Genomic DNA, 24,632 nt, shown 5'->3' with positions numbered 1-24,632 from the left:
GTTTAAGAGGGAGGGCTCGACCCAGACTTAGGAGGTACCTTCTAGGAGAAGACCGGCCGACGGCCGGTCGAATAAGCGAAATGGCACTTTGGAAATTTCGAGCAGCCTCGCTTGCTCGCCTTCGACGAGCGGACATCTGCATAAATTTGACTTGCTAAAGCCGAAAACTCGACCACCGCCGGACTACGAGGCTGACCGTTCAAGAGTGGCACGGTAAGGTACCTGTCGTTAATACCGGAAGCGATGTACGTAACCTATGACCACCCGACATTACTTCTACCGGGTCATGCCAGGATCGTAACGGCGAAAATGTACGAGGTAATCAAAGTCCTACTTCCCTCCTCCTTTGTCCCTCTGTTGGTCATTTTGCTTGCTTACTAACCCGATACCTGTGCTACATCCGTGATCCTAATGGAGAAACTGCTCCTTCGCCCTGCTTTGTCCATTCGTGTTATCAAATAAAGACTTTCTCATCGCCGATGTCTTTTAATCCGACTTTCACAACCTTCTAATCCGTTTATACACAACTCTCTTGAATATATTCTGAACTGCTGTTTATTTACATAACTTTTTAACTAAGTATATTACGTATTTTGTACGCGGAAATATATACAGATGAATATTTATATCTTTTGTTTTCAAACATAAATAAATTTCGTTTCAGTTCAAAAATATCTTAAAGATAAATTTTAATTAGATTAACAAAGAAACGATGCAAAGAATAAAATAATTCGTAGCTTGATGGATACCGTTGCAAAAATTGTAAATTTTTACAAATAAAATGGAGAAAAGAAGATGGTTTCTTTTTACATTAATCAAACATGCGGCGCGATATTATAACTTCAAGAAATTTGTTACGTTATTTGTACAGTCTCTTCCTTTGGGTCTTCATCACGGTTGAATTTTCAATGAGTTATAAAATCGTGTGGAAATGCTTCTTTCCAATTCTGTTCGCGGAACTTTGTATGAATTTTTCATGCGCGATTTAATCGTTGATTCGTCGATCTGCCTTTGCTAGTGCTATGTTTGCACGTTACCGCGAAAAGCATCGTATCCTCCGGCGTCGTCATCGTTGACCTAGAATGTCGATTACTCCTTTACATCTTCAGGAAGAGCTTTTTCCGACTCCTAACCAACAACCGTTCTACCAAGGCCAAGCTCGTTAAATCGCGTTTCATGTTGCGCGTGTAGTAACCATAATTTTCGTTCTCTTGCAACGTCAATAAATCCCTCGAGCCTTAAAAATCTTCTTCTTGTCTTCTGCGTCGTTTGCGATCGTATAAGCGCAAACTATTTCTCGCACAAAAAAAACAAAATGGATAATATATAATATAATTCACAAAAATATTATAATTCTCTGCATTGAAAAAATTACATATAAAATTATAACAATTATAGTAGATAATTTGGGATCTACTATTAAAAGTGTATATTTACACATATTTAGAATAAAATTGAAACTTACAAATAAAATTATTATTCTCACAAGTATTTAAACAATTTTTAAAAGCAAATTTGCAATCAAGATTAAATTTACAGAAATATTTAAGTATTATTTCGTCAATTACGTTAAATTTGATTAAACTATGTTATTGAGATATACAAACATAAAAATGCAAATACATATGATATATTACTATTATGTTAAATATGTTATTATAATTTTCTGCTTAATATGAAGATATATTCACACAATTAAAAGTATATATTAATTTTTATAAAAATGCACAATTTTTTGTATATTTTCACTATGAATGTTTTACACATAATATTTATGTAACTTTACATACTTTTTTCTAGTGTATATAAGTAAACTGTAGTCTATTTATTTTTTCTGGTTATGTAAATTGTAGCGCATACGTAATGTACACGTTAAAGCATCATATTCGATGACTATATCAGAGTAATATTCCTTCTTTATTTCACTATTTATATATTCAAATTTATTTCACTTCTTTAGATACGCGTGGAAAACGCTCTAAAATTTCTCGCGTGCTTATACATCACGAAGCTCGTGGTATATTTGTTTATTCGTCCTCTGCTCGCAGTACCTCTTTTTATACCTCTTCTGTCTATTTTAGATCGTCTTACGGCATTAGCATCGTCATTATCCCCTACGCGGCTTCGACACGGAATATCAGCTTCGTGCGCTAAAAGCAGGAGAGCTTTTCTTTTGGTGATACTTCTTGTCGTTTTCTCTCTTACCAGTTCTTGCTCGTTAATCTGCATTCTTCGCCTGCCTAGTGGGTCGACATAATTTCAGGCTTCCGCAGCCTCTGTGTCATTTGTCATGGCGCGCAATAAATCGCGTTGGATTATGCATTCGAGGCTGTTCCTTAGCTGAACTACCATAAGCACTTATCACCCGCCCGATCGACTCAATTCTGTGTGGATTTTCCGCTACACGCGACGTTTTTGGTTCTATCGGCGAATCTACTCCAGTTTTTTATTACAAATGTTCGGGTAATATCTTGACAGACAGAAATGTCACAGACAAGAAAGATCATCTTCATAATTTCAGTTCGCTATCCATTAGTGTAATATGCAAAAGACTGAAGATAAATGAATATTATATACTTATCGATCGTAATGAAATAAAAAATTTATAGTGGCATATAGAAAGAGAACAAAAATTTTATCGCATTTAATCGAAAAATATCCTGCCTGCGTGCTCAGTTTTCCAAAATACTTCAATTTCGACGAGATTATGAAAGAAAAGTTACTGTAAGATACTTCGAATTTAACTCAATCTTGTGAAAAATAGCAATTCACTCGTGAAGGAGCTTCTATCCGGAAATTAAAAGAAGAACAAGAAGAAAGTAGAAGAAAGTCAGCGCAAGAACGAAGGCAGTCAAGTCTTCAAAGACGTAACGAGTCGACGCGCGGAACAATACGAAGCAACGATTACAAAGGGTGTTCATTAAGATAATGAGCCATTGAATGTGATATCTGCTGGTTGCTGCGAACATCTTGTTTCTTGTTATAAAAACGTTACGATGAACTTTATACTGAACTTTATATCTTCAAACAGCGTCGATTTCTGAGAGATATTTCTGAGAGATATCTTTATATCTCCTTGTTTGATATTCTTCGGTTATCGAAAATATGTCTTGTGCTGTACATTTCCGTTAGAAATTCACGTTTTCCATCTCTTGAGCGCAAGAACCAAGGAAGATAACAAACGAGAGAAATGAAAAAAAGGCCGCAGAATAGATAGATGAACTCGATGCGGTGCAAAACTCGTGTCCGACGACAAGAGGTTTCGTCGTTAGAAATTAATAACGAGCAAAAATCCGCTTCGCTGGGAAACAATATTCCCTCTTTATTCTGTAATCTGTAATACCCGTCGACTGCAGCGAGCTGCGCGTACTTCCGTGTATCTTCCCATATGAATTATGCTTCCGGCGAATTTGTGCTTCGAAGCTGTGCCCGGGGAGTTTATAGACGCGAAGCAACATTAGCATTTGCGTTAATATTTATTATCATTATTGTAGACAAACATTTTGCTCGGCAAACGTGGATGTATCACACTGAAAAAAAAAAAAAAAGATTGGCTGCTGCAGCAAATTAGATGGTAAAATATGGCATTATGGTGGCAATAAACATAGCGTTTTTAATTGATTGCAGCAATCAATTTTTAATTACATTAGCCTATCGGAATTTCTATACCGACATTGACAGGCTAACGCAACCAAAAATTTGCTGCTGCAGCCAATTAAAAATACTGTACCATATTACCTAATTTGCTGTCAATCTTTTTTTTCAATGCAATAACAATGTTCCAATAAACTCCTTTCGTGTCGAAACTGTGTGTATATCATAAATCTCTTCCCAACGATTTAATTTTCCTTACATCTCTCCATCTCAATTTCTTCGATTTTCTTAATTCCGGCTGCATCAATGATGAATAAATACATCGCAATCAACGACGCTAAATTTTACGGTCGAGTTAGTCTCCTGTCCGCTGAAGGGTGCGGACCGTGCGTTAAATTGCGCGTGAAACGAATATGCGAAGCGCAGCCGCTTGCTGATCCGTGAAAAAGTAACCTTCGCCGAATCATGCTGTCGTTATCTCGAAGAAATTGCAAAATCGCATATCTAATCAATACAATCAACGGTTGATTTTGGAATTTCCGTCTTATTCAAGAATCTCGTTTCCAAAGTTACCGAATCGAAACTTAAGGTCTGTTTTCTGTGGCTGAACTAGTGTAACTTTTGAAACTTGAAGTGAGATAGGTATACGTTTGATATTTGTTGAAAGTGAGAAAGAGAATGCTAGTGCAGTCTAATGCAGGAACAGAAAACAGATTATTAGTGTCTGAAATTATTTAAAACTTGAAAGAGATCCGAACATTAAAAAGTTATGCCGCAAAGTCTCTCTCAGGGGAGATTAACTAATAAAGTATTTTTCTCCCCCTCAGGCAATATCGCGAGAGATTTACGAAAGACTAATTGTGTATCTCTTTAAATCTTCCCCTTCCTCCTCTTGTAATTGCTTCAATAAATATATCGGTCCTCGGGAATTTCGGGAGATTTCAGCCAAACGTCGCGAATTTTTATTCCACGTCTCTCTGGAATTCCGTTGGCGGAAATTTTACGCGGAAAACTTGAAAAAAAAAAGGCGCGGTCTCTAATTTAAGAGCTCCCTAATCTCTTCCGCAATTAAAGTGCTACGCCACGTTCGTGAGAAAATTACGCGTAAAAGAATTCTCGTTAGAGTTCGTTCTTTTTGCTATACCCTGCCATCTCGTTATTCTCGGTCGGCGTTTCAACGTCCACGCCTCTTTTTTAACCTCTTGCTCTATGACGGCTCTTAGAAAATTCAACAAAGGGCCTGAGTGCTTAGCGCTCGAGTGAAACGGGTCAAACGTCGCCATACAAGAGTGATGACGTACGAGATATAATCGTTTTAGAACCACTCGCGCGTTTTAATTGGCAGCGGTGCAAAGATCTTTCATACCCGCATACGTGATTGTCTTCTGTTGCAAAAAAAAAAAAAAAAATTCGATCACAAAATACAAATAAAATGCAAATTGCTCGTGGAAGAAATGTCATTATTGCGCCATTAACACATCTAATTAACGGGATGTTTCTTCGATTGTATCGATTGCCACTTGCGAAAGTACTTGAGCCTTTTTTTTGTAAGTTTTATCTCCTTACACGTCTACACAGTTTACGCTAGTATTATATATTTTAAAAGAGTGTTATATACTTTATTAGTCATATCATAAATGTCACAAGTAGGATTTAATTTTAGGAGAAAGTAAGCGCTACGCGTGTGCCGGTCAAAAAAGGGAAAAAAAGAGCATTGAGTAAGTGACTAAAAAAATTAACAATTAAAAGTAAAATTAAAAAAATAAATTCGGATGACAAAGTATTTAAAGCAATTTTGTCCTACTTCGTTCGCAAACTGTAAAGTATATTTCTTTGTGCCGCTAAATAGAATTTTCTATAAAATTTGTAACTCTTAAAACGAATTCTCTGTTTCCTTTTTTATTTTTTTAATACTTCGTCACCCGTGCAGATAGTACACTTCGATGAAGATAGTTTGATAAAAAAAAGCGGTTAAAAATTTCATTTGCTTATGCTAAAAATGCGAAATGAGTGTGGAAAAGTAACCGAGAAAGGGAGAAATAAGAAATAAATGTAATCTACCAGTGAAAATCGACCATGGCACGGTTCTCGTGTATCGCATGAGAGAGCGGGCAGTGCGAGTTGTATTTTTCATTATACACATATGAATCCGGTCTTTGTTTTGCCGGTAAACGATTCCCGCTGCGATGGTTTCCTTACCTTTTCGGACACTTCGCGAGGTCCTTTTTCAGTGGCCTCCTCAGTGTCCCACGATCAGCATTTGCCCGTTAATCTCTCTCGCTCTTTCTCCCGATCAATCGATCGATCTTATCGAATCGACCATCTCTCTCTTTCTTTATATCTCTCTCTCTTTCGCTCGCTCTCTCTCAGATTTTTCAATCGACTATTCAGTACGAGTCTACGAGTCTCGCTCTCTTTTCTACCTTTTTACCCGGTCTTTCTTTCGCGCAGAAGCTCTCTATGGAACAACAGGAGATCTGCGTGAGACACGATCGTATTTTGCAATTGTCTTTCTTTCGTTCTGCTTTTGTGCTTTTGGTTACTTTCTTTCCCATAGTAACCGAACCCAACACAACGGCCAGATCGTCCAATCAGCGGATTTTCCAGCTCCTTTGTATGCGGTTCGTTTACTCGTCGTTCGACGACTATCGCGTTGTTTCGAGCGCGTCCACCCCTTCAACTTCGCTCACTTTGCATTCGGAGTCCCACCAACGTGGATCTTCCCTTTTCTTGTTTAACAAGACTGATTTTTAAGGATGCCAGTACTAACAACGCGGATTTGTAGCAAGCACTTAAAATACGACAGCTCAACATGACAGTTCTGAATCCACGTTGGCAAGCAATCCTGATGCGTCTCTCTTTTTATTCGCTTTGAGTATTACGAAGATCCCCGAGGCGGAAAAATCAGCAACAATTTTGTCATCCGGTTTCTGAAATTCATGACATGTTAGATTTAAAGATTTGAGAAAAGTGTCTTTGAATTGCAAAATTCCTGCTTGAAAATTTACGTAATTTTATTTACGCGAAACTATCGCGAATAGAATTCCATTGGTGTAGTAAATCGACGAGTCAATCGCAAAAAGGTCAGGCTTTCAAGCTTTAATTGAGCCATTAAAGTCGCAATAAGAAGGCCTGCTTGATCAAACGGACGCTATTATCGAACCGGAAAAAATCCGAAGGAGTAATCACTGGCCGTGATTCAAGAATATAATCCTATTACATCCGAAAAGCAATATAACGACGACAGAGGAAGATGTGTTATCTTCTCGGAAGCGATTACTTTTGCGTCGTCCTTTTGAGCAGTAGCTTTAAAAACGTAACAAAAAATTGCAAACGAAGTCTTCCCGTCAGCTGTATCAAGTTTTATAGAATGATTATCGATGCAGTGAAATAAACAGACTCTTTCGTAGAAAAGATTTTCTCAATTTAACTTTGTTCTCGATTTTCATCCGTAAGATTTTCTCCATTCGCGCGCATTAGCGAATGCAACACTAAACGATGCATTTCGAAGACGCGGTTGCCAGCTAAATGAAGCTAAAACGATGGTTTACGCGACGCGTACGAGATTGGTGCAGCCCAACAAGCTGCTCCAGCTGCCATGAGAAGATAATTAATCGAGTTGTTCAATTAGGTTGTTGTTGTTTGATATCAGCATCGATGCAGCAGATGATGCGGTCGTCGCGTGGTCGGTCGAGAGCTACAAAAATTGAACGCGGTAATCAAAGCCGAGAGCTGGCTGTATTATAAATGAAAATGTTTGAAGATTTCTAGTGAGAGAAATTATTTCGCTGCATCTATATAGGTATGCGTCTATACGGTCACTTTTAATCGTTAACTACATATATTAATAGAATTCAGAATTCTGCACGACGTGCTTATATAAAAAAACCGATAAAAGAAACAAATAAATGCAATCATCAATTCGAATAAAGCTCAAATTAATTACTTAACCGATTTAAATTTACAAAATTATTTATTAATTTATGAAATTGTTTATATTATACTTAAGCTATACTTCTACTTATATGATAAAAGTACCATTTTGACAAAACCGTTATCACATTTTACCGCCTCGTTTATCTTCGATCGATTCGACAGAGCTTATTAAATCAACTATTGTATATGATAATCGAACGATGAAGCAAAGATAATTTCTGAGCTCGAGACACATTGGTGGAAGGTGCAGTTACGATTCCTCGCATGAACGAACGCACTGAATGAATTAAGGCCATTTCGCGATAGAGAAATAACGAAAGAGGAAAGAAAAAGACGAATATATATATATATAAAAGCAAATCCGTCTCGCGAGAGGATCGTCGCGCATTGATCGCGACGAGGACTTTCTCCCGCGTACCGATTTTCACCGGCGAAGTGACCAGCCAATCGGGAACGAGAATTTGTGGATCACTCGAGGCCCTCGAGCAGAGATCAAGCCCCGCCAATCGGCAGCTCGCGCGCCACTCGTACGATCCACGAGTGGCTATCAGTCAGATTGATCCAGGCCACGAGAGAAATCTCTTTCTCTCGAACCCCTGCGACCCCCGATGATCGTCTCCCTCCCTCTCTCTATCTCTCTATCTCTATCCGGTTTCTCTTCCTCTAGCCCGTGAAATTAACTCGCGTTTCGTTTAATTATATTGCGATATAAATACTTCTAGCTTTCTTTTTTCGAATAAAAGGCTCCGTCGAATCGCGATAACTCGATGTAGACTGTCGATAACTCGAATCGTAGCCGTTTCAAAACGGTCGTGTCTACGATCGCGTCGTCAGTCTGGCATCTCGTGCCTTCGATCGCATAGCGATTTATTCTAGTCTCTTAGATTAACGACCTTTGCGTCGCGGGTATCCATCTGACTTCTCTTCATCAACGATATTATATATCAAAATGTAAATTCGCAATAAACAGAGATTTTTCAGAACAATTTTTATTAACAATAAAACTTCATTTATTTTACGACCAATTAATTCACCCGGGAAATTTATAACCTCAGTGGACACTCGGGACTCAAAGTGCCGGACTTAAAACTAACAGGCGACCACTGTTACTCGACAAAATTTGAAAACGTACTCAAAGAGACAGATTTATGAAGTCGTCATATAATCAAATGAATCGAGCTTTAGATCGTGGTCGCCATTTCACATCGAGAATGCGCGCATTCCGTAGAGGAATGCACCCACTCGACTTTCCTGGAAAAAAAACAAAAGATTACATCTATTCGCAATGGAGATTAATAGCGATGTATATATATATGTATGTATATATATATATATATATATATATATATATATATATATATATATATAAGTATAAGAAAGTTCATGCACACCTCAATCTTTCTGCCCTCAACCACGGTGCCGTGTAGCCTCTCACGTGCCCGGTCCGCGTCAGCACTATTTGCGAATGTTACAAAACCGAATCCCTGCATGCAAGGACAGACAAAACAACATGCATTAAACTCAACTTACAGACTGCCAGCGCTCCGCAAAAAGCCGACTGGCTGGGCCGACATTTCGTCTCCGCGCGCGCGTACACATGTAACACGCGCGCGCGTATATGTATATATTTCATTTACGTACATATAATATATGTACATACTAGTGAGGTAAGTGATGGGGAAGTGCGGAGGGCGGGGAGGGGTGTACATACATGGAGGATACTCCGAAAAGGATACCGTCGGGGCGCAACGAGGGTGACTGATGAAAAAGAAAAAAAGCAACCCCCGTTTCGCGCTGCGACGATTTCATTTCGTTTATAATGCGGTAATAAAGAACGCGCGCGTTTCCGTCGATTTTTAATTATATTTTTACTACGTTATGACGAAAAAATCGAGAATTTTTTTCAAGTGCAAAAAATATTAAAATTTATCATTATGTCAAAAGATATAAATGTATAGCTTCGTCGCGTTTAACTGTGAACTACACGTGCGAGATACACTTTTCGACCATTTAGTTTCTTTTCCCGATCTTTGAACGGATTTTCGTATCGAATAGAGTTAATAGAGGATCGATCCCATTCTCATCGAAGATTGGACGGAAGACGCAGAAAGCTCGATTCTTCCGTTTCGCCGCGGGCAACACCGGCCAGCTCCTTTGTGCTCCTCTCTTTCTCTTTGAACCCTTCCATCACCCTCAGCCCTGCCGGCGTTTTCTTCTCCGAGCCGACCCTATTTATTTCTTTGACGCACAATAGCCGTCTCTCTTTCTCTCTCTTTCTCTCTCTGGACCGTTATGTATCGCGCGAGACATGCTAATTAATTCCTGAGGCTCCCTCGAGACGCGACGAAGCGACAGAAGCTTTCATGGATATCTCGTTTTTTGTTATTTTCCGTAGATCTCGCGCTTCTCTTATTCCACCGTTATCGCAAAAGTTGAAAGGAATAGCTATCTATCCAGTTATTCGTATCCTGTCATCCGCGCTTTATTATTTCAGAGTTTCAGGACAATACTCTAAGAACTCGCGCATTTAATGTCCAGAAATAAAACGAGAGTTGTTATAAAATCGGAAAAAAAATCACAACAATTTTAAACAATTAATCAGCGATTATTAAAAAATCAAATGAAGTCAACAGATATATATATATATACTTCAAATGTGAAGTTTATAATCGTATAATGGCTGTCTGGATCTTGCCATATTAAAATTATAATACGTGTATAGAGAAAAATGAATTAATAATCTAATTACAATGACAATAAAATTAATATCTTCATCTTGACTCAAAAATGAAAAGACTACAATTGACGGCGAGATATCGATTCTTACTTTTCTGGGCTAAGAGCTTAAAAGGGTTGAGAGTCGCTTTTAAACCAAAGAACTCACGGGGACATTCGCATAAATTAATTCCTCGTTACTTCAAGGGATGAGGGAGCACTGTTTCGAAATGTCGACGACCAGGGGGTCTGCGAGCGCCTCATACTGCTTACGGAGACGCACCAAACAACGTGCAACAAATAAGTAAATATAAAAATCATGGTAAGAAATCATGATCATGATCACATTAATCATCTCATTATCATATCATATCGTATCATGTCATATCACGGTCATCGTCATATCATTAAAGACTCTTGCTTGTATCGAGAGGTGCGTGTACGAGAAAAAAATAAACAAAAATAAAAAAAAACTTGACTGAGGGGTTTACAATTAGTCATGTAAGGGTAAACGTGAAGGATAGGAAGGACGTAGATCGATATCAAGTGTGTGTGCGTGTGTGTGCGTGTGTGTGTCACTGTCCACGTGTACGCATGTGTGGATTTTCAGTCGACGCTGAAGAATAACGGGAAATTGAGTAGGAAACGTAAAAAGATTAGAATCGCGATCGTTGTTGAGAAGGGGCGAATCCCTTTGTCATTCTCTTTTTTAGATTCAAAATATACGTTGCTATGTGTCACTTGGCGATACACTCAAAATTTCTTGAAGTGAAATATCACTCCGAGTGAAAACATTACACTTCTTGAAAATTGTCACTCTTTTTCAAGAAGTAAAATATTTTCGTTCTTTTCCAAAAGTTGCTGTATTTTCACTTTTTTGGAGTGAAAGTTCACTCCAAGAAATGTGGAGCGTATGAATGAAGGAAGGACTTGGTAGAGAAAGATCGATATACATGGCACGCTCCCACGCATCACGATTGCACGTTATCTCATGTCGCGGAGAACGCGAGTTCCACACGAAGGAAGAGCACGATCGATTGCGCTGCCACGAGGGTGTCCGTTTGCTTCGAGTACAGTCAAGTTTTCCCCCTAGCCACCGTAGATATTACCCCATGATAACCCGCTGTCGACTCAGTTGAATATTATCATGGCGTAAGTTCTCTCTCCCCTTCGCATTCATGAAGTCACCGGAATAACATCGAAGACACGAAGACACGAATACACGTCGACCACTATCATCGCTGTGACCTCGTTATTAATACTTTTGCAATACCTGAGGGTTGTTAGTTACGAAAAAAACCAAATAAAATAAAATACTAATCGAATCTCGCCATTTTATCGAATTTTATCAAGAAGCTGATGCTCGTAATATCAATTGAGCATGTATTTAAAAATGTATCAAGTATGTAATCTATAAAAATAAATAAATAATTCTAGTAACACGTGAAAATATATAACTTTCCAGATTTTTAGAAACCCGAATGCGTATAAATACGTGAGCAATCACGATAGTGTCGAAGAAAAACGATCGTGATTGATTGCGCCGTCATGATACGTCAATTTTTAACAGCGTTTCTCCGGATAACGTCACATCGATCTTATAACTTATATCATTCCCATTAAATATAACTCCACGAAATTTGTGCTTTGAATGGAGATAAACCGAAGTTTAATTTCTCCTATAATAGATAGAAATAGTTACGTAAACACAAAGAGCATCATTATTGGGTCAAAAATTCGCGTTATTTTAATTCTGCGATATTTTACTGCATGGTTCCGCACTGAAATCGGAGATGCTTTTATCGTTAAAAGGATTAGGTAATTGAAGTTTGGGCCGGAGAAAGCTAACAGCGGCTTCTTCATCGGGGTAAAAAAGGACGGCAAGATAATCGAGTTCGCCGCTCCACGTCATACGTTTCGTTCTCCTCGGATCACGGAGCTGTTGCCGGGAGTGGTTACGAGCTGCGGCTGTTACCGCGAAAAATCGCATTAAAGCCAAATCAAATACGGCCTCGGGTAGAGCGAAAACGGCGAAGCGCGAAGTTTTCTAATCAGTGGTGAAGGATACAGTTCGCTCTTCGAAATACCGCGGGAAATGCGATTTATGGGTCGGACGTGGCAAAACTGGAGTGAGCGCCCGCACGAAGGTCGGACCCACGATATTTCAAAGTCATCGGTTAAATCGGTTTAATCCGGCGTCTCTGTCCTTAATAATATCCACGCCACCGAGCACCTTGCAATATCTCCCTGTCTTCATAATCGATATTTGCCACTTATCGAATAATGGACACAGATTAGGAAAGTGAAGAAACGATGGAAAATGATTTTATGTAAGTTACATAATGGATAGACTCTTCAACAGTTTCGAGTATCTGGATCAATAAATGCGAGTATTCGACAATTTTGTTTTAACAATTATCACAAACGCGTAGTTAAATTATAGTTGGAGTCTCGTTAAGCTAACACAATGGGATATAACAATTATATATGTCAATTATTGTTCAACGAAAAGGACCGCCGACTCAAAGAGTTAACTAGATCCAAACAGACAAGATATACACGAGGGATTCCTTTGTAACCGGAAATGAATGTCGCAGGACAACGGACTGGCGCGAATAATTAATGATATGGTTGAGCCCTTTACGTAGCGCGGGAAGTTGACACAAGCCTAGGTTTTTTTCAGCGAACATCACTTAACTAAAAATTATACCCGATGACTCTGCCCGTAATTACGGCATAAACCTACATTTTTATTCAGAATTATCAAGCATCTGCAGAAAATAATAAGAACAGAAAATATGCGTTACATTTTTCGTCTATTGTACCGTAGAATAGTTGTATTATTGTATTTTAGTTTTGTGATAATCCTGTATATGTAAAATCAGACGTTCATAGAAAAAGCAATAATAATAAGATAAGTGCATTTTAATGATATGAACGATTATACAAAAATCTTACAAATTTTTGTCTTGTGATGAGCTGTTTTTCTTTTAAATTAATAAACGAATAAATAGATAAGAAGTAATTCTGGCAACATCTTGTATAATTGATTAGACTTAAAAGATTTTAAAAATTTTAAAATTTCAAAAATAATATCTCTCTCAATGTGCTTAAAATTCCTATCCTTCTATCTCTATCTTTTCCATCACGTACATAATTAAAAATGCTTGACATTCTGCAAAATAATAATCTTTTCTCAAGTATTTATTTATAAAATGTTTATAAATCGTTGTTATAATAGTGATGTTATAATAAACGATATTCAATTCGCAACTTGTGTCGCTATTTCTCATAACGCTGGTTTCATGTCGCGATGTCTCGAATGAGATAACAATTCGCTTGGGAAATTACTGTAATGTCAATGGTCGCGCCGCGCCAGACGTATCGATATTTTTAGGATTCATAAGCAAAGATACAGCACAAATCGCAACAGAATTTATTTGCATATTCAATGCATACGCAAAGACTTTTTCATCGCGCAGCTATGAATTCATTTCGAAACGCTAACAGTTTAGAAGAGCGCGTTGCTACCGAATTTGATTTCCCGTTTTGACAGAAAATTGTGGTGCGAAGAAAATGTAATATTTAAATTATTGAGTCCCATTGCGAATATCGCGACATAACATTAAATTGTAATATTCATTCGAGAAAATGTATCAAAATTTATAATCTAAAAATTTCGCAAACATTATGCAAGGATAAGTCTTGTCTAGTATTAAAATTTTAATAATTTCTTTAGTGAGTCTGAATACACACAAATACGAAATTTAAATTTGAAAAAGTATAATAAATGTTCGATCAAAGTCTCATTTATATCACTGTCATAACACATTGAAAATTCATTATCGGAAAATTCAAATTTCTATGCAAATTAGGTATTTTCTTTATAAAATTTTATTTTTCAAAAACCTTTCTCGAGATTCTGAATTCAATTTTTAATTTTACAAAAAATTACTATTGCTCGTATAAAAATAACATCGATAGACAAGTTCCCATACATTTCATAATTTATAAACATGACTTGTTTTGATTATAATTAATGCAAATTATTCTGAACTGCATCCCGTAACGGGATACAAAATACAAATTTATTTTCACGATCGGTGATATTTTGCGCGTAACAGCCAACGCAAAACGGCGCGTCATAGAACGTAACTTTGTATTCGCTTGCAATTCCGAATCGAAAAAGATAGTGCATGCGAGCGTATCGTGTCGAGAATCTCTCGTCGAAGCTTTTTTTTCACGATAATTTCACGAGTATCGCGAGTTGAAACCAGCGGTGGGCCGCTCGTATTTCCTATGTATTTTAAGCTCCGTGGCGTTCTCGTGACGAGGAGATCGCGATGCCAAGCGAAAACTTCCTTAGAGTCTTATCGGGCTACGGAAAATTGTAGCTGGCGTGCACGCCGTGGATACTCGAGAGTAAGCATCAGGCAATTAATCCACCACGAATTCTGTCGGGGTCTCTTTAAGTGGGCGATACAAAACGTATACGTTCTACTTCCGCTGACGTAACGCGCGCGTTTCGCGAACACTACGAGAAATTGCTTCCTCTACGATATTAATATATTTAACGTTGAAATCTTCGACGATTTTAATATATATAGAATGCGCACTTAAGTTTTCATCCAACGCGACAAGAAGGTATAATTATGATGTAATTATGATGGCGTCATAATTATAAGTTCTAGCATCAGTTCTCTTAATACTACCCTTGTTACGATGAGAAATAAATTATCAAATAAAGTGACGAGCACCGTGTAAAATACGTATAATGAATATTGTAATAATTAATACAGTTCAGGTTGTGAATTGAAATTATAACAAATGAAATAAAAAATAAAGACTGTTTGAGCTTAAAAAATTAAGTCGAATAATGTGATCTCTCCAAGAAATTAATTTTCATATCAAAATATCGTTCGGTGTTGCCAAATTCATAACTACATGAAATTGAAATTTCGTTTTGCTACTCTCGCGAGTTGCTCGAGGCAAAGTCGTTCGTTCCAGAATGGCCTGCTTAGCGAAGCTGCACGTTTAATCTGCACTGTTAATCAGAGCTTCTATCAAGAAAGCCAGACTTTCTTACACGGCTGTTTAGAGCTGACAACTATAAACCGCGTACACTCGCAACCACGGAAACAACCGATACGCCCAGCTATAATTATTATGCCTCGCAGATCGTCATCTTACACGCCACGTTGCGGTGTGCAATTCGAAATAATGCAGCCGCAAACACTGCGGTGAACTTTTATCTCGCGACTCGCGATTTAATTTCAGAACCTGTCGTTCCTTGTCCGCTTAAAAAAAATGTAGAATATAGACATGAGTCCCGCACGATGAAAATAAAAGGCAGAAATACAGAGAGATATCATGAAAACCTAATTAGTTACATTTCGTTATCAAATTTTCATTCATCTGTCATTTGTTGTGTCTATCATCTACGTCAAGTCTTTGATTTGATTTGATGTAATTTGCAACTTACAATTAATCAAATAAATCAATGATCCATGAAAATTATTGTACATTTAGCCGTCAAACACGCAATATAAATGGATATTCACGCTGTCTTGAAAACAGGAAGCGATATATTAATTAAGCGCAGAGAAAGTACTCGTTAATCAGCCAGTAACAATGAAATTTCCCCATATTCGGTACAAAATACGCTGCAGTTGTAAATACGACAAGGACGATAATGCGAGACAAAAGGTACAACACGGTCGATTGATTACGCGATCGTCACGTCGTTGAAAACCAGATATAGGACAAGCACCGAAATTTCATGCGGCGGAAAGTACTTGCGGAAAGCAATTGCGGATGCGATGTCAAAAGACACATTCAGTCTTTGCGGTCACGCGTGTTTAACGACTTGTGTCGTGCTCGAGAATATGCAACGCGTTGCAATGCGCTTAATGGCGTCGATGCACTCAGCATCCCACCTCTATAATTCGCGGTCGTCGGCCGTCGTATTCAGTCTATTCTTGGCTTGCTATATCTCTTCTCGTGCAGCTTCATGTAGGATAAGGTGGTACAATTTCGAACATGGTACAATTCTGGATAAAATAAAATTTGAATCCCATTTTCAAAAGTTCAAGTTTGATTTTTCTTATTTGGTAGTCGCAGAAAAATGTGAATTAATACGTATTAGGATCCTAATAAATTTTATAAACTGGCAGATCCATACAGGGACAGGCATCTACTTAAAATTTACTTTATTTTTCTAGTAAGTAAGCGATTGTCGTATAATCGTCATTGTAAGATACTTTTTACGTTTTCGTGAAGTAAATCTATAAATTACCATACATTTCAATAGAATTTACTTTGCATAAAGTAAGTTTTGTGACTTGTTTGTGTTTATAGTCTTAAGAATAGTAAAATTTACTTTACTGTAAAGTAATAATTAGTTGAATAAACTTATTACCATTGTAATGTACTTTTTTACCTCTTGCACCTCCGGTGTTTTTACTTTCAGGTAAGTAAAGTTTGTCAAAAGTTCGGCAAAAATAGTCAAAATATTTTTATTAGTCCTGAAAGATAAAAATTACTTTAAAACCATTTTTCTCCTTTAATACCTTCCACACAATGAGAACAAAGATACCAAAGTTAAACCTCGAATTTGGCTTCAAATTTCATTTCATTCAGAATTGTACCCTCTTATATTATATTTGCATAACGGTAGAAAAATTTTAAAATCAAGAAAATTTTTATCAATTATTTTTCTTTCTCAATCCATGTGATCTATACGACATTTTAATGCCCAACGTAAACGTATAAAAATACATTTCAAAAATTCATAAAGTTACCTTTAATGGAATTAACTTTCCATTGAAAACGTTTATACAATAAAATAAAACGGGCATAGTTGATTTTACATCAAACATGAAATGTTACGTTCACGATGTATAAAACAATATCGTTGCAATATTTTATCTATTCTATCAACGTCAAAAAAGCTGAGAGTAAAAGAAGAAAAATTGTAAAATAATAAAAATTGTAAAATTCTACTGAAAACAAAACAAGCTGCTAAATAAAAAAAAAAGCAGGGATATAGATATGATTTAAATACAAACGATATAAAATAATTTAGGGCATAATTCATTTTCGAAAATGAGAGGATGATTGACTTCTTAACCACATGACAGCTGTACGCGTGTTTACGATGATTTAGGAGTTACAGAAAGAACACGATGATCGAATAGACAGACAATATGGACGATAGTCTCGCGAATCCGTAAGCAAAAAACATTACAATCCCGGCCGACGTCATTAATTCTAAACATATGATAATTTTCTGGTTCTTTATTATACGCGATAAATCGTTCGTGTGCTGAATTAATTTTTACAATTATATAATTTTTACAATTATATAATTATCAAATGATTCTAACGTATACTAGTATACTTTAACATCTTTAAAAGTACAGAAAAAGTATAAAAAGAACGATTTTGTTGAAAAAAATCAAAAAATTTAGATAGATACAGATCTAAAAATAATTTTGTATTTGACCATCAAAATAATTATGGACGTTCAAATTAATTGTTAGTTGCATGTTAAAACTTTTTGCAGCAATGCTCGTCATGCTTGAAATTCTTATGTAATTATTTTAATGATGCAACAAAATTTTGTTTTCAGATTTGTATCCAGTTTTTTTATATTGGAGAAAGAGTGTTTTAATTAGAATTCTGATTGAAAATGTATGAAATATCAGAATTTTCTGATATTTGAATTTACTATAATTCTAGTTGACAATAAAAAAAAATTAAAAAATTTCTGATCATATCATTCGTCTAATTGAAATAATCAGAATTCTGATTGATATGATCAGCATCTTTTGATTCATCCATTTTTAACCAGAAATTTTTCTCAGTGATAGATATTTCAGCAAAACTGTTCTTTCCGTAATTTGTAAAGTTGTATATTAAACAAATTATACATAAATGCTATAACTTGGTATAAATTACTTGACGTTTTCCAGTATTTCTAAGAAAAAAAAAATACGCAAGACACGAATGACCCAATCATGTGTACTAAAGATTAATACGGTCCATTGTACGGTTGATCGAACGGGCGTATAGTGCTTAGTCACGAGTGAACGTTTGTCAAAGAACGAAGGACAAATGTCATTAATGAAAATCGCGACTGATGTCGCGGCTGGAAGTGCGATTAAGAATAATTTCCTTCTTTTCGTGTCGGTGCCATTGTTCCGCGTATACGCGTGCGCCATGTAAAAGGTTTCCGAGCGGAGACGAATAATGGAGCACTTGAGCGCAATTTGCACCCTTTTGATTAAGAAACACTCCTCCTCTTCCTGTTTCCGCGCTTCGTCGCGAAAATTCTCTCGTGAGGACGAAAGATTGCGCGCGTTTGTTTGCTTTTATCACCGGCACCCGTAACAATAAGGTTATTTTCAAGCTCTTATCGACTTTCGGTTTAACGACGTGTATTTCGTTACGTGAATATCTTTTTTATAGTCCATATTGCGAATTATGAGAATATGTTATACTTCCTGCGAAATACATCGAAAATCAAAAAAAGCGCGCATAAAACAATTTCTTCAAACGTATGACAAAAAATAAACGTCGCAATTAAACGTCGCATTACCATACAATAGATAATAATACTTTTATAAAAAATAGAATTGAGTGCAACAAAAATTGCGTAAGATATTACACACAAAGATCCTTAACTTTACTGATCTATTTAAATTTACTGTACAATCATATCATTTGAACCAATACGATTAAAAAGTTCTAAAAAAGCTATAAAAAATTTAAAAAATGTCACAGAAAAAAGTACATTAACGGATAAAATAAATAGAGTTAAATAATATATTAGTAAAAATATAATATATTATATTTTAGATCAAATAGATCCAAATAAACTAACAAGGTTAAACAATTAAGCAATTTCCAAGTTGAATAATCTTATCTTCATAATTTTTATTCCCGACAAATCCGATAACGTCTAACACACAAATAGCAGCTTAAACCAAGAATTCTGCTCGAAGTCGTCACGCTTGAGATTAAAATCGGGACAGGTACGCGCGATAAATCGCAATTTCTACAGATTGAGGAAACGTGCGCTCGCTCAAGAATTGCGATATTCTAAGCGTTGCCACATTCGACCGGCTAATTACCGCTCTCGATACGATTTTCGTCCATGATTTGTACAAACAACTGCACGACTAATGGCAAAATATCTAATGGCAAAATCGACATTGATGAACATTGTGGCTGACATCAACGTATGCGCGAACGATTGCGACGTCTGAGAAAGAGGGGAACATCGATAAGAAGGTCTATACATTACGCATCTATCAGTATTAGCGGACTCGCATCGGAATGTAATTGGTTCTAAATTACACACTTCGAACTGCGCGAGCAACCAAGTTTTGCACCGGCAGACATATACTCTCGCGTAGTAAAGAAGACGCCAGGCGAGGCGGATGCAATCCCCAGGATGACTAATTGCTTCTTCGCGGCTGTGATTAATTACCGCACCTGCCGTAATATAGCAGTGAGGTTTAATTGCGACGGACGTAAAGTAACCGTTCCCCCAGACAGCGCGCGAGCGCAACGTCTCTTCTCTCTTTTCTACGTCGCTCAGAAAAGTGTGATACCGACATTTTAGCGGAGATTTATATTTTTCCGGGAAACCCCCGTTACGCTCGACTCGTTTAATCAGACGGCGAAAAAAAAGACGTGCGAAATATGCGGAAGAAAAAACGCAGGAAGGAATTAATCGTTTAAGCACGAAGAATTTCATCCGAGGTGGAAATGTAGTTGACAATTCATAATTCGTTATTAATTATTCGTAGAAATGATTATCGATTATTTTCAATCGTGGGAGTATTATATTCGTGCCGTCTCGCTGTAATATTGCGAGTTCTCGCGAAATATCGGCACCAGGCACACGTCTTTCGTTTTTCAACGCAGTGCTGCAATCGTCACGACTAGATAAAAACGTGCGTGCTTATTTACAGTAAATAAAAAGACTCATATAGCCGGTGGTTCTCGTTATCACGGCGTTACGTTATTTCTACTTACAAGGTGATCATTCCGTTAAAGGTGGCGGTATTGACATACGCCCCTGATAAATGTGTGACTCTGCCCATGCAAGCTTGTATGTGAAATTAAAAAAAAAAAGGAGAGAAAATAAAGAGTAGATAATATTAACATCCGACACGTGCACGAACTCCAGTTACTCGTGAAAAAGAAGCCTACTTATTAAGTAGTCCCGCATACACACTTGCAGCAGCGCTTTGCGATCGTGCCCCGAAGAGAACAATATCCTCCGGCTCGCGTTAAGGTAGTTGTGTTAATAATCGCATTCCTTGCCCTCGAGATGAGGTTAGTACGCAAAACGGAGAGCTCAATCTGTCTACGTTGTAGCTACTGATCGTTAACTGCGAACGAAAGGATCTTTAGAAAGGTGCCGCGAGTCGAGGATGTCATTAATTAACGATGATTAACAGGAATAAAAAAATAATCGATGACTACCGATTTACTGACATTTATAGTATACGTTTAACGAACAATAGGCTATTAATGTTTCAATTTAAAAAATTATACGATTGAATTGGAAAAAAGAAAATATTTCACAGAGATCTTTGCTTTCATTAATATAAGGAGAATTATTTGGACGTGAAAGATAATTTTTTGGGAAAAAAAAAACGCGAAATTATCCTCGAATTCTGTCACCTTTTCAAGACTCCTCTCTCAAACGGAGACTCCACTGATCTACGATGAAACTCGATCAACCCTGGTGCACACGTTGCACTATCAAATTGATAACCAATCTACTAGTATTATGCAAACAAGAAGTGACGCCTAAACGACACACCGATTATCATTCGGGATAAAACGTGTACGTGGGTCTCTACGTGTGTTTACTCGCGCGTGTATCTGTGTGTGTGCGTGTATGTATGTATGTAAGTACAGACGTATACGAGCGAGTCAGTGACAGTATGGCGAGTAACAATAATAATTACCCAATTAATTAACAGTGAGGTGCGAAACATAGCAAGACAGAATAAAAAAGATATTAACACTACTTCGCGCGCCGACCGGGTGTGAGCGTGTGCGTGTGAGTGTTCCAAAAGAACAGCTATTTCTCAATGAACAACCAAGTCAAAACAATTGATTAACCAATACATTAATGTCAATATAATGCGTGAATGTTAACGAGGTGTTGGGATCAAAGATACGGAGAGGCCTGTTTACTTCGTGGCTTATATAGAGAGGATGAGAAGCTCGCTTGTCTCTCTTTCTCTTGCTTTCTATCTCTCTTCCTCTCTTTCTTTCAAATGAATGAATGTGTATGGATGAATTTTCCCGAATGTCCCGTGTATCCTCTCTCGACACAACGCGTGCGAAAAGATGCTATCTCTTTGCCGATTTGCACTCCGCATCACCGATTCACATTACGTTCTTCTCGTTATTTAAATTTAAGAAAATTCGATAATAATTGCCAAATGTTGAGCGAAATAATTCCAATCAAATGTACGGTTAATATAACTAAAAATAATTTTACTTTTCTAAATACACATATTTAGTAAATATCACCAAACATAATAATACAATCAGCCGTTTGATAATATACTAAATATTTATAGAAAAATGAAACTGTTTGTGGTTATATATCAACCAAACATTTGGTTGGAATTGCTTTACTCAACATTTGATAGCTACTATCAAACTCTTTTTTTTACGAAAACGATAATATCGAATATTTTGAAGTACAGATATATTTTTTACGAGCACGATATTTCTCTTTTGATCTGCCAGTAAATTTCCGCAGAATCGCATCGCATTAAAAATAGAGCACTCGTAAAAATACAAAGGAAGCGTAAGTACGCGGCGCGCGCGATGCATTCGCATGATATCAGTGCACGGAGCTAACGCGCGATATTTTCTCGTTCCTCGGTATCGGAAGTAGAAAACGCCGTGCTTTAGAAAGAAACGAAAACGCGCGCGCAAATGGCAATAGTGCTGGCGAAAGAGTAGAAAAGAATGAAGACGGATGCTAGGATCGCGACGTTCACTGCACTTCCGACGAAAGTAATAGACACCCGGTGGGAGATAGTGGCCGTACGTATCTCGGACAGGCAATAATCGTTCGTTAGGGGAACGGCAAGTAGTCGGAAAAAAAGAAGAAAAATCAACGTAAAGGAAAAGAAATTAATTTATCACGTAAAAAATTGATTGACGACGAGCGATTGGTCGTTTGTAACGTTGATATCTCGTTTTGTGTGTGTGTGTGTGTGTGTGTGTCACGGATTTGTGTCAACGTGTGTCGTGTATGTCTCAATAAGTTACGAAGGCAAAGACGGAGGAATGTTAAGGGATTAGGGTGGAGTTTGTGGGAATCACAGATAGGACAGGATAGAAAAATGGGAGCTTGAAGAATACTTCAAGTTGTGACCGAAGCTGGCAAACAGCGATATAAAGCGCACAAAACAATACGAGATTGAAGATTATATAAATATATATAGAGGGTGAGTTAAGAGATAAGGTGGATGTGCGTGTGTGTTTGTGATAATGGAAGTAGCACGAGAGATTTCTTTTTTCTCTTTCGTCTCTTTCTCCCTTTCTTTCTTTTTTCGTACATTTAACTCTCTTTCTGTTGCTGTCTTTTTTTTTCTTAACTTTAAGAGATCGTCGAACACGAATTGTTAGTAAAAATGCTTACGAAACGGAAGGAGCAAGAGAATTTCGAGGTGTTATCGAAGCTACTTAGCTTTCCGTAAATATTTTTGTTAATAATAAATTAATATCTTTTAGTCAATATTTTCTATATAGAGAGAAATCAATTAATTCTATAGAGAAAATATAATTCTCTGCGTATGTCTTCTCTATAATAGAATTCTAAATTATCTTCAATCTTGTTTAAAAGTGTCTTCATTCTAATCGACAGCATTGATCCTTTTTAATGAAACTCTCATAGCGTAACGATAAATTAACAATATGATCTATATTGCTGTCTCATTATAACTTCGATTCGCACAATTAATTGTTAATTAACAAAATATAATTAAAAGCAGTAATAGCGTAATTATTAATAACAATACGATTACAGATAATTCATTCACAATTATCCCTCGCAATTAAATTCTAATGGTAAGATGGATAGAATTGCAATCTTTCGCGAGATCAGACCGGACGTCCGGATTATACACAAGAGGTGAGAGGATGGTTTCGGATGGTTCTAGCGGGTGGATATAAGAACAGTAGTACTCGTTGCAACGAGGAGCCAACGGTGTGAGATCCGCCATTAAGAAAGACAAAAAGATTTAAAAAAAAAAAAGGTAGGAACGGCGGAGTCGTAAGCAGCGTTTCTCTATCCTAAGACACATACGTGATTAATAAAAGAGGTAGAAGCATGGGCCGTTTATTATATACCTTTGATTCGCCTAGACAAAAGCGTGCGGCTACTATTTACATATATAATAATGATACAATCAGATAGAAGTATATACGTATAATGCGTATACACGTATACGGACGACGTCGTCATATACGCGTACACCGGAATAAACTTCGAAAGATGCAATAGTATAATATATACGTATCATGCTGTTTATATTGCAGGTGGATTAGTAAAAAAAAAAAAAAAGACTCGCCGCGGTGTGAACCATTCGTGTGTGGACAGCGGCTAATTTTCAATGGACAATCGGTCTGATCCCGGAAGGAAAACGAAGGAGAGAACGGACCTTCGATCCCGTGATCGGGACGAATCTCCCTGTCTCTCCTCTCTGTAGCTTACTCAGTCCCCTTCGTTTTATCTCTCTTGAAGTCGCGTGACTCTTCTGGCTCTAAATACACCTCGAAATTCCCTGGGACTACTCGTAGTGGACGACGACAGGAACAATGGGATTTGGTTAGAAACAGCTTTGGGAAAGAGACGCGACAAAGTTTCATCAAATCAAATGGGCAGCATCTCCCGAGGGTCTCCTCCGCGACCGGAAGTGACGGCGGCCGAGTCACCCGTTTACACTTCGTGTTCGCCGCTGCCGAGATTACCGTCGAGACACTTAATCTTCATTCGCTGTCGCAATAAAAAAAAATCGCAAACAAATATCAGTGCCTTGCATGTTTCATTCTTCGTGAAATCTTCATTCCTTTAATTATACATTTTCATGCGCAAAATAATATTTATTTGCTCATTCATATTTTTCATGAATTTTTCTATAATTTATATTTATCGAATTATACTTTATTTAATACTTTTATACTTTTATCTAAATTAATATAAATTGATCAGTAAAGTTAACTAGTTATACTTTCGAGATTGAATTTCTAAATGCGACGAGAATCATAATTGTTCGAAAATGGATTGGCCGCATGAGTAACGATTATATAACGCTACTTTCTGAAATTTTTCGCGAATG

At 37.1% G+C, this 24,632-nt stretch overlaps 1 protein-coding gene across 13 annotated transcripts in view; it reads right to left on the bottom strand.

The window, feature by feature from the left end:
• The window catches only part of LOC105150229 (RNA-binding Fox protein 1), a 298,467-nt gene that overhangs the window by 65,946 nt on the left and 207,889 nt on the right, over positions 1-24,632 (bottom strand). For 12 of the 13 annotated variants that reach the window (XM_087408562.1, XM_087408567.1, XM_087408563.1 and 9 more), the window contains one exon: positions 8,922-9,014. The exons of the other annotated variant lie outside the window; for it this stretch is intronic. In XM_087408562.1, coding sequence (XP_087264688.1) covers positions 8,922-9,014 — 93 coding nt within the window. The remainder of the gene's footprint in view (positions 1-8,921; positions 9,015-24,632) is intronic. 13 annotated transcript variants of the gene reach the window in all.

Source organism: Acromyrmex echinatior, chromosome 8 (assembly GCF_024713525.1).
Source record: "Acromyrmex echinatior isolate Ae372 chromosome 8, ASM2471352v2, whole genome shotgun sequence".
In the NCBI taxonomy this organism is placed as follows: Eukaryota; Metazoa; Arthropoda; class Insecta; order Hymenoptera; family Formicidae; genus Acromyrmex; species Acromyrmex echinatior.
This window is presented reverse-complemented; position numbering and strand designations above follow the sequence as displayed.